The following is a 14272-nucleotide window of genomic DNA, read 5'->3' as shown; positions in this document are numbered from 1 at the left end:
TATGCACCCACAACGACAGGTACGTGGCGGAGAAGATGATTGTTGATCGGAACCATAACTCTGCCCGCCGTGTTGCGGTACCGAGATCCTTGACGCCGACCATACCTTGAGCTTGGCCCATGTGACCGAGAAGACCGTCCTCTTGTTCATACCAGTCAATTGTTAGCTGTTCTCTCAGCAGTCTCAGCATTGCTGTCTTTGAGTATTTCTCTCTCATCCAGAAAGCTTTCAACCTTTCAACAAGAGCGATACGAAGGAGGCACGGAGGCTAGAGAGCCGGTGTCCGGCTTTTGTTGTCATCCCTGTGTGTAATAGTAGGTACCTCGGGATGACGCCTTGGTGGATGCTGCTTGCGCCGCACCGCGAGGCGGTACAAACTTCATAGTCCTGGATCTAGGACTCAATCCCTGCCGCCACACTTCACAGTGCCTTGCTGCCAGGGACTGTGCGTCGGGGCTGGACGCTCGGCTCATGAGCCGCTGCGCGCCTGTGGGTTGACTGATGTGACATGCCACTGACTGACCGCGACTCTGAATCCTCATTAACGGCACTAAGAACAGCTTCCGCCAGCTGACGACCAGAATATCGAATACGGGAAGGAAGCAGCCGCACCATCTTTAGGAAGGAAACAGAGCAAGACAGTCGAAAGGGTGTGCAGATGTCTCGGTCACCAACCACCTTGAAACTCTTGTCCAGCCTCGAGTCCCAAGATCTGGGAAAATAGGGGTCTAACGATCAACCAACCTTTGGCACCGTCGCTATACCTACGTTCTTGTGACCATGCGCGCCATGTCCTCCGACAGCGTTGGTTTGAATACTGAACGGCCAAGACTGTATCGACAGAGACCGAGGCGAATGATTTACTTCGTCACGTTAGAAGCAGCCATCTGCTGGCTCTATTAGCAGCTTTGGCCCAAGATTCCGCAAGCCACTCCGAGTCGTTATCCGCATCTTCCCTTTCCCATGTCTATTCTGGGACATGGCGCATGAGGGATCATCGTGGGTGCTGCATAATGGCATCACTGGCCTTGGATGGGGCTCGGACGACGGTCATGGCCGCAGCGCAGCGCAGCCGCTTGATACAGGGAGATTGCAATAATTGATGACTTGCAAATCGTCCAGTGGCCCCCTCGTTTTCTCTTTCGTCAAGACCCGAGAAGCCGTGTGGTTATGCTTTGTTGCCGGAGCAAGCGCCGGCAATGAACCTACATGCGCATCAGAACTTATCTCACCTTGCCAATGTCACCCAGCCGAGTCGCACTGGATAGCGGATACTTACCGCCATCTCTCCTGGGGCCGGGGGATGTGGGGTTTATTCATTCATCCGTCCGCTCCAAGCTTGGCACCGACACAATGGGATGGTCTTTTCGCTTCCCAGTACCAGGGCAGCTGTCAGGTGGCCCATGCGCTACGTTGCGGTCCGGCATCTCTGATTATCCGTGCCGCTCCCCTAGACCCACCCAGACCCCGGCCCGTAGCTGCAGGGGCCGTTGAAGCTCCCAACCCGTCTGAAATTTCCAAATCGCCAATTCAAGGACGTCGACGACAGACCATCGCGGCTCCAGCTTCGCCGACGCCAATCCACCCCCGAACCCGCTACTCAACCGGACGCAAAACCCGACGACCTCGACAATTCGATCGACCAGGTTCCAACAAATCCAAATACCCTCCCCAATTGGCCGGGAGCCATCCGCCAACGATGCAGAGAATCATCAAGCGCACGGTGCAGGCCGAGAAGCAGGTCGCCCGGCGCATGAAGAAGCGTGCCCGCGGCGAGGGCGGTGCTGAAAAGGCCCAGCGCTTCAGGGACCAGAAGAACATGCTCACGGAGCTGAACCAGGACATCAAGGCGGCCCGTCTCGCCCGTCAAGAGAAATGGGATCTCGGCCCCTTGGCCCCGCGCCGCGATATGTTCGAGACCTACGGAGCCCTCCAGACGAATCGCCAGGGCCGTTCGACTCCGCTCAAGCCCGACGAGATCGAGGCACGGTGTGAATGGGCCGGAGGAGTAGAGTACCTCAACCTCGCCGTCAAGGACCGCGTGGTACTTCTCGAGGGCCCAGAAAAGGGCAAGATTGACCGTATTGCGAGTATCAACCTCGAGTACGGCACCGTTCAGTTGGAGGAGATTGGAAAGGTGAGGCTACAACACCATATTCACTTCCACCAGGGCAACAAAGCAACGTTGGAGAGATGGGGGAAGAGAAGCTCAAAGCTAACCAATCGTCCATCAGGTCACCGTCCACGTCCCCGAATCATTCCAGAACCTCCTCGACGCCCCCACAACACAAAACGCAGCCATGAACATACCCATCTCCGCCATCCGTCTCGTCCACCCCATCGTCGACCCTGCAACCGGCGTAGCCCGCGACGTCGTCGTCCGCCAGCTCGCCCGCGGGCCCGTAAAGTGGTCCCGCACCACCGGCTGGCGCGCCTGGACCCGCTACATCCCCGGCGCCAACATCGCCATCCCCTGGCCCGAACGCGAGGCCGAGGTCCGCGAGGACCAGCCCGGCGACACCCTCCGTCTCGACGCCGAAGCCGCCACCTTTGTGCCCACGCTCCTCTCCCCGCCCATGCCGGGTTCCGTCATCGACGAGCTCCGCAACAAGTACTCCCGCTTCCGTACCCGCCACGAGGACGAATACATTATGCGCAAGGAGGCCGAGGAGGCCGAGAAGAAGGCCCTCAAGAAGGCGTCGGCCGACGCGCTAGCCTCTATGCGCACGCCACTGCAGGAGCTCAACCGCGAGCTGCGCGATGCCCGTCGCGCGCGCGGCAAGCCCGAGTTGTCGTCGGATATGCTTGAGAGGATTGGTGAGATTATGGCGAGGAACAAGGCTGTTCAAGGGGACACTTCCGCGTGGAACGTGCCTACGCCCAAGTTGTTTGAGTCCAAGACGGCGGCGGCGGCGGCGGCAGAAGTACCAAAGGAGACTGAGAGTCATCCTCCACCTCAATAAAGGGGCACTCGACCTTCACGAGGAGAGGGGCCCAACAAAATCAGGCGAGAGGCCAGAGAGATTTGTAGCATGTATGAATAGCCATAAGAGTTGTATTTGTAACAAAGTTGCGGTATGATACGTTTGGTCTAGGGCGATGGTCAAGTGAGGCAAACATGTCAGCCCCGTGGGGGTTCCAATTGAATAGTTGTCATGACTCTCGGATACCAAGTTTGGCCAAGGTGTTGATTGTTATGTCTCACGGTCTAAATTTCTTCTTTCGCACGTTGAAGGCTGCATCTCCAGGCTTTTTTATCCCTATCCCTATCCTGCCACCTTCCTGTCCTTCCTGTCCTTCTTCCTGCCTATATTCCTACTTATGTCTCTGCTACATTCTTACTGATTTTACTAATTCTGCTAGCGGTCTAATATTCATATTAGTCTACTACCCCTACTGAACCTCTTACCTCTAAACCCTCTCTACGACTACGACTATACCCGTCTAAGCCTATTCCCACGCCATAACGGTACACTCACCCTGAACTTTTGGCATCCTACCACTAAATGTATATTAATTATGCAGTTCATATCCAAGGTTTGTCTTCCTCTTCCTTGTCTCTTTGCCAACAGCTGACCAGAACCAGACCATGAGAACCCTTGTCCAACGTGCGGGCATGGCCCCACTACTACCAACAGCAGAACGACGTCAATCCACGGCTGCAATTAGTCGCCGACGAGCCTACCCTTCACACGTAGAAGAATCATCTCATCTCGTTCCCAAGTTTTCTAGTCCCGTTGCCGAGTCATGCCATGGGCACTCATGCGATGATGCACTCCTCTCCTTAAGGGAGGAGATGAAAAGAGACCATCAAGCAATAATGCGGGCCGTGACCACGCCTTGGTGGCGTAAGATTCTGTGCTAGGCGATGCAGACTGCTAGGACTCTTCTTGTCGGTATATAAGTTGATATACAGGTCAGCAGAGCGGGTGTTGCGGCCGGTACGAAGCCAAATGATCGTATATTAACTACGTAATGGGGACTTGGAAGGAGGAAGTTGACGGGCAGAGCTTGATTGGTCCAACGACCGCGTTCCGAGAGTGAGACTTAGTTTCCGAGGACTCGAATGATCTCGAACTAGGGTTGAGGGTGTAGATGAGACCCGCCTATTGGGGGGTTGGGGGCGCACATCATGGTCCGAGAAGAACTTCCAGGTTGCAGCAATACGGGAAAGCGATACAGAAAAGCGATACATCCAGCGTCAAGCATCAGCTACTACAACAATGACATGGACACGGAAAATTATAAACACATTTGCATTGACCTGCTAAGCAAGGTTCTTGTACTCATGACCCCAGCAATGTCAACTTCTGAAAGGCACTCAGCGCAGGCGGCTCCATCTTCTTCGTCCTCGCCTCAAGGTGCTCCTGGAACACGGCATCCCCGCCAGAAGCAAGGTACGTCTCCCCGTCAAGCCCGACAACAACACCACCCTCCTGCTCGGTCTCCTTGACGGCAAACACCTCGCGCACAGCAGCCTTACACCCTTCAACGACCTCGGCCACGAGAACCTCGACAGCCCTCGCGCGCTCCGTCATACCCCTTCTCACGAGCGCAAAGACCAGCCTTCCAACCTCGTCCTTGGCACCGCCCTCGACGCGCTCGACAAGTCGCCGGACGCTGTTGACGAGGTACTCCTCCTCGTAGACCGTTCCCTTCCTTCCACGCGCGCGCTTCTTCTCCTCGCGCTTGCGGTTCTTGGACGTCGCGCGCGACACGCCCGTGCCAGCTGTCCCGATGCTCCCGTCTTTACCCGTGTACCGCGTGAACAGACTCGCCGAGGTACTCACGCGTGAGGTAGCGACGGAGACGTCGTCCGGGATGTCGACGCCCGTGCCGCCGGGTCGCTCCCCCTCGTAGAACGCAAGAGGGTCCTCGGCCGCTTTGCGGCGGAGCTCTGCGATGCGGGGGACCTGCGCCAGAAGCTGAGCTTTGCAGTCGGCGAGGAACTCGGTGCTGCTGCTCAGGGCCTCGACAAGGCCGTTGTCGAAGACGGTCGGCAACAAGTCTGCGCGGCGCTCGCGGGCGATGAGGCGGAGGGCCTCGGCGAAGTGGTAGCCCTTGCAGAGACACTTGACGGCCGTCTCGAGGGAGGCGAGGTAGTCTGCGTGGATGGTGGCCGCGGCGGCGTATTCTTTGCCTTCCCAGAGGGCGTCAGCCAGGGACGAGGCGAGTTCCGCGAGGGCTTCTTCCGACGGCGGCGGGGACTGCTGTTGTGCTGCGAAGAGGGACTCGCGCCAGCATGTCACGCCGGCTGCGCGGTAGCAGCTGGTGGCTTTGGCGAAGTTCTGCAGCGTCTCGTAGGCGAGGCCGGCGTCGCGGTACTTTGAGTTCGATTCGAGGTAGCTCGCGTACAGCCCCGTGAGGGTCTGGTGGCGCGCCTGGTCGTAGCGGTAGAGGCCGAGGGCGTCCTGGTAGAGCGCGTGCTTGGTGGTGTACCTGCATAGCTCGTCAAAGGCGTCGAGGGCCTTGAGGTGCAGCAAGGCCTTTGCTCTGCGGTCGAGGTGGTCGTCAATCTCGAACTTGCGGCGTAGGTCGGGGAGGTTGTGCAGGTTCTGGATGAAGGGGAGGTACTCCCTCGGATCGCGCTGAGACTGCTGGGCGACGAGCAGGGCAAGGTCGAGGTTGTACAGGCCGAGGGCGTTGTCGTAGAGGCGGTTGACGTCGACGAGGAAGCAGATGTGCTCGACGGCCTTTTCGGCGAGTTTCTCGTCCTCCTGCATGAGTTCCGCGACGAGGGTGAGGCCGTCTTCGAGGGCGGGCGGGACCTTGCAGACGTGCGCGGTGATGATGTTTTGCAGGTTTGTGCTCTTTTTGGCCTGGAGGCTCTTGAGTATGGCGTCGCAGATCTTGTTGACCTTGGACTTTGGGGAGGCGTCGGCTGGTGCTGGCGTCTCTGTTGAGGGCTCGAATGATCTGGCGGAGCGCTTTGTGTCCTTGTACATTGTCTGCGTGACGTCCTCATCCCTGGTCGAGTTAGATTTGTTTCCCAAAGCCTCACGAGAGAGGGGCAACTTACCTGAGAGATGACAGGAACAGATCAATGTAGGAAATATCCTTAAGCTGGTCAAGGAAGAGGCCGACATTGGACAAGAACTGGCTTGGCTGGTGGTCGTAAAGGATGTTCATATCCACCCTCTGCGTACGGCAAAAGGCGAAGGCCCTGCCGTAGTTCTTCTCGTCGACGAGCTGCCTGATGCCCGCAACAACCATGGCGCGGGGGAAAATGGTCTCCAGGTTACCTCTCGGCATCTGGAGGACCAAGTTCATGTTGGTCGGCGTGGCTGTCACGAGGCGGGCGCCTCGCTCGATGCTTCGGCATCTCTCGTCGATCTCTGGATCATCTCCAGGAACCTCCATCTCTGTGGGAAGAGAGTCAGTATCTCTGAGCCTGGCATCTTCAGCATAGAAATAGGGGTACACTAACCTTCAGGGTCTACCAGATGCACAAACTTAACAAGGTGGTTATTGGTCGTGAAAATGATGTGTGCAGGGGTGACGACAAAAGAGGTACAGTTCTTCGCCAACTGCTTCGAGTTTGCATAGAGGTGGCCGTTCCTCGTCATTCCAATCCCTACACTGCGCCCATTGATATTGTGCAGCTCGCACCACGGCAGCTGCATCGACAGCTGTGTTCCCAACAGCAGCTCAGGGGCTTGGGTACCAGCTACCGAATACAGCTTTCCAGAGCGGTCTTGGGCACAGGCTTCAGTACCAGAGTCTCCCTCGCGGCTGAACAGCGACGAGATAGTCTCCGTCGGTCTAAGTTGAACAGCCCCTGAAGCCTTGATGGAGCCTTCTTCGATCGTGTAGCCCTCGAGCTTCAGACCTCCGTCGGAGACAAGGACGCGGCACTCTGCGGCGCCGGAGAAGGCAACCTGCAAAGGCACACGAGTATGGGTATCCGCCTCGAACTCAAGCTTGGCCATGGGCGTGGGCTTGACTGACCGCTCCCCCTTTGTCTGCCATTCATAGACGTCCAATCCCCTTCGGTGCAACACCGCCATGAGCTTGTTGCTCGGGTCAAAGACGATGTCCAGAACACTGCTGGAGAACTCGAGCTCGAAGAGGGCCATGGGCGGGGGTACCTGAGCCGTCCGGAAGGGCGTGAGCTTGAGAGTCTGCCCGTCGATGACGGCGACGGCTCCGTAGTCATGAGGAGGGCTGAGGGATCCGCGGGAGACAGTGAATATGTACTCGGCTACGTTCACAATAGCTGTAATGTAGTGAGTAAAACATCGTCTGAATGTAAAAAGGGGGCTGAGGAAACTCACTTGTGGTTGCGGAGACGAAACGCAGCGGCTTCTCGGGATGCCACGCCAAACTAGCAAACGCAGACGCCAGTGGGATCTCCTGCTTGAGATACCAGTGATAGTTGCCCGTCGTCCACAGTTGTATCCTGTCACAAAGAATCACAGCCAAGACTGTCGAATCCGAGTTCCACTCCAACCGGATCTTCTCGTGCGCGCTCAGGGGCCCATCGGCGCACCGCAGCGTAAATTGCCCATGACGCAGCCCGTTCCTCTCAAAGAAGACGACGTCGGTCCGGTCCTCGAACCTCTGGATACCTGCAATCAAATTTCCCGACGGCCTCCAGCTCAATCCGCCCTCGAGGTGGTCCACGGGCTCGCTGACGCTGTCGAGCACGCCCTCACGCGAGTACACCCTCACGACCCGCCTCGCGCCGCCAGCGACAGAGTTGACGGCGACGTACGCGCCATCGCCACGCCAGCTGACGGCCGCGGACCCGTCCTCGTTGACACTCGGCAGGCCCTCGTCGACCTTTTCGGGGATCGTCGGGTCACGCATCGCCTTGGCGCCTTTGCCCTGAAACTGCGTCTCCTTCTTTCCCCAGCCGACGGACACGTGCTTGGAGAGCTTGAGGTCGTCGGCCGTCATGACCACGTCGGCGATGGGGTCAAAGGTCCGGCCCATGAAGACGGCGTTGTCTTCCTTGGTGACGACGACGAGGAGCTCCTCGTCCGGGGACCACCGCGCGGCGGCGATGCCGGCGTCGATGGACCCTACGATCTCGATCTGGACGTCGGTGCTGTCATCATCTTCCTGGATGGTCACAATATCACCACCTTCGAGGATCACGCAGGTGGTGAGAGTGTCGCTGAAGTGATGGGTGCTGACGACCCTGTCCGCGGGTAGGTCTGGGCTGGGACTCGGCGCATCCCAACTTGTGACTGTGTGTGATTTACTATGAGAGCCATGTTAGTCTGAGTTCAGACCGTTTGAGTTCCTTCAGTATGTGAAAGCTGGTGGCATGTTCAGCCACACCATGAGATAGAGAGATATGCACCCCGGTATCAAGGTCAGAATAACCTCACAACCGGGACGTGATATCAAATCGAGCCAAATTCCAGGAAATGACCTGGATAGCATGGGGGGTAAAACAGCCTTCACAAAATAAGTAACATGAATAAGAGCAACAGTGAAACAAACTGTACTACAACACGAATAAACAAATCCAAGGGGGTAAATTAAAAAAAAAAAATATGGCGCCACACATTTGCTGTTGCTGGTGGTGGTCCGACAGCCTCACCAGCTCAATGGTGGCTTTCGCCTCCGTCGGCCCAGTCGCGCAGAGAAGCTCGTCTTTGGCGGGGTCCCAGCAGCAGGCGGTCACCGCCGAGGGGTCGACATCTTGCTGCTCCTCCCAAGCGCTGAATCGGATGTTGCGCAAGTTGCGCATCTTGGCCCTCTTTCTTGCAGCGTTACAGCTCCCTAACGCATGAAAAATAAAGTATCTTGGTCGGGAAAAGGGTTTCGTGCCGGCTAGAGGTCGGGATGTTATGCTCTGCTTCGGTCGCGAGAAATTGGTGAGTCGTAATGCGAGTCGTCCTGTTCGTCACTGCAACTTTTTTTTTCTCTGACCTTAGGCTTCCCGCCTGGAAAAATCTCAATGCGATAAAGCCCAGCCAGCCAGCCCGCCCTACGAAAGGCGGGACGAGGCGGCGGCGGCGGCGGAGGGGTAACTTGGACCCCGCCGAGGTACCGATGTACCTGACGGCGCCAGGTAAGGCAAGCCACCTACATCCATCCACCTCATCCCATCGTGGCCCACCTCAGTCATCAGTCATTCAACCTACAGTCCAGGAGGAAGCCCGCGCAAGCCACAACCTCCCCCCCTTTGCTCCTCAAGCTGTGTCGTGTTAGTGTAATGATCTCAGAGGGCGAGAATAACCGATGGCCTACAGCTTCAGCTACCTCTAGGTGCTTTAGCCACTTAACCTTAGCTTCATGTCTGTATAAAGCACCATTTCACCTTCCTAACAAGACGGACGCTCATCATCAGACGGAATCCCACGCCACGGCCATTTCCGAACATTCAATGTCCCGTCACTTATGCAAACCAAACAAGCATGAACCTCACAAACTGAGATTGGATAGGTGCATGACACAAGATAGAAAAACACGCCATGGAACTCAGAGCAAGAGAAAAAAAACACTCACATGCCTCTCCCTCGACGGCGAAGCCCTCTCTGCATGAAGCAACCCAGGAAGGCAAGCAACTTGCAAGCCTCGTACTAGAGTCAGCTCATTCCACCTCCATCTCAGCACACCTTCCCACCGAAACGTCACAGTGAGAAGGGGGGCCTAGAAGAGGCTTCAGCACCTTTTCGAGTTCCATCCCTCACGTCCCCTACCCCCCTCCTTGAACCGATAACCGTGGACGGGACGAGAGAAAGATTGCATGATCCGGGTACGGGTACCTACCCGCCGCATAGTAATACCCGATCATAACCCATGTACCGAGGTACCTACGTAATCGTGCAATGAGAAGTTCATTCCCCGGAGGACTCCGCCCAATCACCACACGATTCCTAGTCCCCGCAAGACCCGCATCAGCAAATCACAGGTCAAGATCCAGTCATCCCGGGGCGGCCAACATCCAGAACTGCAGTGCACACGCAGTTACGGTTGTCCTCGGTATCCTTTTCCTGGACTTCCCTCTCCTCCTGAATGCTGCCTCCCCGGATTTTGCCATTAGCGCATATGCTTTTTTTTGCGCATTCCACCTCCAATTTCTTGCCAGTCTTGTTGCCCGTCCGTCCGTGTCACTGGCTGAGGTACTTTGCCTCAGCCAAAAACCTCTTCTCCTGCTCCTACCGACGCCTCCTCAACAAGCTTTTGCTGCAGTTGCTTTCTTCCCCAACCCTTTTACTTCTTAAAGACCTGAAGCGAAACTACCCGAACTGCTTGCCCTCCAACCCCCCTTCCCCGTGCATGCCTGCCAGTCTAACTATCTACACCTGTCGAACGAAACTCATTATAATTCTTAACCCTTGCTTCCTCGCTTACCAAATATCGTTCTTATCCCCCAGCCGCCGCCTAGACTTACCTACCATATAATACAAGTCTCAGGGGAAAAGCAAAAGTAGCAATGGAGGAGGCATATAAGCAATACGCGAACCAAGCGCGTCGCAAGAACCGCTCCAGCACGAACCTCAACCACCTCTCCCTCGCCCCCTTCACCTCCCGCATGCCCCTCCAAGACGACGACGCCCTGCCCAACCACCTCACCTCGCCGCACCACAGCACCTCCTACCTCGAGGGCAAATCCGCCCCGACGACGCCCGGCCTGCTCACCCGCTCGCCCGCCCGCTCAAACTCCCACGCCCGCCGCGCTTCCGTGCCGCACGCCGACCTCCCCAAGAGCAAATCGGCCACCCACCTGACGCCCTCGTCCGCCTCCGATAGGAAATCTCGCAGCCGAAAGGCCGTCTCGGGCACCACCTCGCCGACGGTACGCCGCCGGAAAGATGATTTCTTATTCCGGGATCGGAACGATAGCGATTGGCTGCTCCGCACCGGCGCCCTCATCAGCAACGAGAACCGCGAATCAAAGGGCCAGGCGTGGCTGGTATCGAGACAGAGCTCGACGAGCCTGACGGGTATGCGGGACGCCGACGAGGAGGCATTCGAAAGGGAACTGGCGCGGGAGCGGGAGCTCACCAGCAGACGCAGCAGCCGGCGCGGCAGTCTCGCTGACCTGGAGGGCGCGGCCTACATCCATTCCGCCCGGCCTAGTCGTCCTGGAAGTCGGTCAGCTAGCAGAGTCGGCGGCACCCGGAGCCAGATGTTGACGCCAATGGAGCGCGAACGTCACTCCCTCGAGGAGGGATACTTCCCCCGCCACCACGACGGCGAGGACTACATCCCCGGCCCGGACTTTGTCAATCTCGACGAGCAGCTTGAGTCATTCGACTTTGACACCACGCAGGACGACGAGGCCGCCGTCAGGAGGCTGGTCAAGGGCGAGAGGGCCGGAGGCGCCTCCTGGGTCGGGAACATCCTGGGATGGCCATTGTTCGCCGTCGAGGAGAACGAGGAAGAGTCTGACGACGAAGACGATGTCGACGGGGACGAGTTCGAGGGTGAGGCTGACGAGGATGGGGCGCACGGGCTTCACCGGTCGTGGTCAGCCCGGCATTTCGAGAGTGTTATCGGCGCCCCGGAAGAGCGGATTCCGCCCCCAAAAGCAAACGAGGGTGGCTGGCAGGACGCGGCGTGGCTGCTCAGTGTGGCTACCAAGGTTTTGCTGTGAAGAGGTAGAAGAAGAAGGATTCAGCGAGAAGGAGAAGAGGAGGGCTTATTTTGTCACCCCCCATTGAGCGAGGAGAAGGGCAAAAAAAAAAAAAAAAAAAAGAAGAAAAATTGCACAACCACCAACACCGCCGCACCCTCATGGGGCCCCATCGTCGGACCGCTTGAGAACGGTGAAGTGGATATCATCAACCAGCCCCAGCAAGACTGAAGCTTCACCGTTAGACTATTTGAGAACCCCGGCAGCCGAGAATCTGCAGTGTATATTTGCTTGCTCCGAATGGCCCCACGTTGCTTTCCTGCAAAATCCTTCAGAAACTTCGATATGCTACAAGGAGGGGAGCGGCTCCTCTCGAGTCTCCAGGCCTCGGCCTCAACAGGTGCTTCTCGTACCCGGAACAGGCCCGTCACGCGTCAAATAGTCCAGCTCACTACCTATTGATCCCCAGCCCTCGTATTTCGGCATTGAATTGTTGCGAAGCTTCCCAATCATGGGGGATCGACACTGCAAGATAAACCTCGGATGCTGGTTCCCATGGTTATATGAAGCACTTCCCTCATCTTAATAGCGACACTGCTGCGAGTGCCATACCTAATAAATCCTAACGATTCTCTTTCCTGGTAGCCGTAGATCGGGCTGATGCTTGCCGTCCTCAAGCAGCACGTAAACCACGTGACATGTACACCGATGCGGGACCGGGCTATCGCCCCCGGTTCCGGCCATATTGACCTGAGCTCCGCTACCTCTTGTCATTGACACCAAAAGCATTGGCTCTGAGTCAAAGGAGGGGTGGGCGTCTAGAAAAACTAGAGAAAAAGCCTAAACCAGCACAACGGCGCCCCATCTGGTTGGAATGGACCACCGCGAAGAGTGAAAGCGATCCGTCTGAACTATCGTCGCAAATGAACGCCTGCCCCTCTCTGCGGACAATGGCGGCCGGCCAAGCCGGCGTGAGAGGGACCACTGGCCGCATAGTAGGACCAAAAAACCGGTTTTGGCAGTATCACCTCGCGCTTGCATGCAGCAGCTGGCGGGAACCTCGTGTTGTCTCTCGCAGATTGGCTTGAGGCGCGAGACGGTGTGAAAGCGGTTGAGCTGGGTTTATGAGCTCTCGCAATCAACACACCGCAAGCTGTGGTTGTGAACCGTACCCCTGGACCATTGATCGCATGGCTCTACCTAGATAGTCATGATGATCACTCTCTTTCGAGACTGTCTGTCTGTGAGAAACATGGCGCAGAAGTCTCAGATCCCAACCAGGTGAATGACAGGTATTCTTGTGGAGTTCACTCCCGGTTGTATTACGGAGAGTTAACAGGCCAAAAGTCATTGGCTGCTCAAACGCGTTGGCGTGATGTCCAATACGAGTTCCTTTCTAGACATTCATCTTCACAAAGCGTCTGATGAGAGACGCTGCTCTTCGAGCTGGAGTCTGATGCGTCTTCGCAGAGACTCCAACATGAACTTGCCAATGTCGTATGGACTGGCTCATCATTCTGCCGGTACACCACAGATTCAATCATCGGTTATTAGCAGGCGGTGTCACCATTGTAGTGTTGATCAAGCTTGCCGACCGTGACCAAGTTTGCAGCGGGGAAGGCGGATATACCGGCTATGAGTATGAGACCATGAGCACCACAGTCCTCAGTACGGATACAGTAGCTAGCTCCAAGGTGACTTGATTGACGATGTAAAATATGTCACCGTATATTGACAATTGGTCGTGCGATAGTCGGCTTCCCTCCACCTACGCGACGATCGAAGTTTTGATGGGAGGAGTCAGAGACTCAGAGATTCTTGTCAGTTCGGCCCTCTCCCCCGCCTCGAGACCTGCCGGTTTCCCTTGCTTGGCGCATGCCTGACATCAAAGTTCAACCGATCCAATGATCAGATGGCTAGCCGAGTAATAGCGGCTTGAAGATCTCTTCCTTCCTGCAATCAATTGTCCAAGGGGTCTAGAAGGCGGAATGAGGGTGAAATGTCTTGGCCAGCAGCTGTCTCTGAGTAACAGAGCTCCGAAAAAGGCTGGATCCTATAGTGGTGGAGACGGGCGTGAACGGAGGTCGTGGAGATGAAGTGGTATGCCGATTTGCGCTCAATTGTACCGACCGTCGAGGAAAGTGGATCTTCCGTAAAACACGGGATATCTCACTGGCGTTACGGTTCCGTACTGCTGGAGTCCCGAGGTCTCCTGACACCTACAACTCTTTATTGTCTCTGGCAGAGCCTCAAAACCGTATAATCAGCCCTAGCACCTCGCGAAGCTTAAATTTTCAACAAAGAGTGTATGTGAATACGCTGTATCTGTACTACAGCGCAAATGCCAATGTTTGCACCGCTGTAGTGCTTCGAAGGGGTGGTCATGAGGAGCGACTTGTTGTCGGCGTTGGGCTGGTGATAGAGCGCGTGTCGTTGGCATAGACCCTGAACGGAGGGCAACGGACCAAAACGGAAACGTCGTCCACTCAATGCACCCTGGTCCATGCAGGCTTTGCAGTGTAACCCACCGATGACGTTCAAGCGCGGTATGACGTCTGGCAGAAACCCAGCTCCAGCCCCCAGACCTGAGTGCATATGCAGATGCTCCACCCTACCATTCAACCACATGAATGGATCCCAGTAACACAGACCTGTGGTGGACGGGACCTTTTAAACCGGCCAAACAGATTAGGAAAATCCTCTTTCTGCCGCTGGGAAAAAGGACGCCAAAGTGGA

General features: G+C 56.5%; 3 protein-coding genes across 3 annotated transcripts; 2 read left to right on the top strand and 1 right to left on the bottom strand.

Moving 5' to 3' along the window:
* Positions 1-1303: 1303 nt before the first annotated feature.
* CTAM01_02391 (KOW domain-containing protein domain-containing protein) lies at positions 1304-2963 on the top strand (the record flags this gene model as incomplete). Its single annotated transcript, XM_060518429.1, has 2 exons — positions 1304-2137; positions 2235-2963. The coding sequence occupies 2 exons, from the start codon at positions 1304-1306 to the stop codon at positions 2961-2963; spliced, it is 1563 nt and encodes a 520-aa protein (XP_060387062.1).
* Positions 2964-4286: 1323 nt separating this feature from the next.
* Positions 4287-8701, bottom strand: CTAM01_02390 (IKI3 family protein; the record flags this gene model as incomplete). The annotated part of the gene is made up of 5 exons (XM_060518428.1): positions 4287-5967; positions 6020-6362; positions 6428-7216; positions 7275-8206; positions 8517-8701. The coding sequence occupies 5 exons, from the start codon at positions 8699-8701 to the stop codon at positions 4287-4289; spliced, it is 3930 nt and encodes a 1309-aa protein (XP_060387061.1).
* Positions 8702-10393: 1692 nt separating this feature from the next.
* On the top strand, positions 10394-11557 carry CTAM01_02389 (uncharacterized protein; the record flags this gene model as incomplete). Its single annotated transcript, XM_060518427.1, has 1 exon — positions 10394-11557. The coding sequence occupies one exon, from the start codon at positions 10394-10396 to the stop codon at positions 11555-11557; it is 1164 nt and encodes a 387-aa protein (XP_060387060.1).
* Positions 11558-14272: the final 2715 nt, after the last annotated feature.

This window comes from Colletotrichum tamarilloi (assembly GCF_030869305.1).
Source record: "Colletotrichum tamarilloi strain Tom-12 chromosome Unknown Scaffold_5.1, whole genome shotgun sequence".
NCBI lineage: Eukaryota > Fungi > Ascomycota > Sordariomycetes > Glomerellales > Glomerellaceae > Colletotrichum > Colletotrichum tamarilloi.
This window is presented reverse-complemented; position numbering and strand designations above follow the sequence as displayed.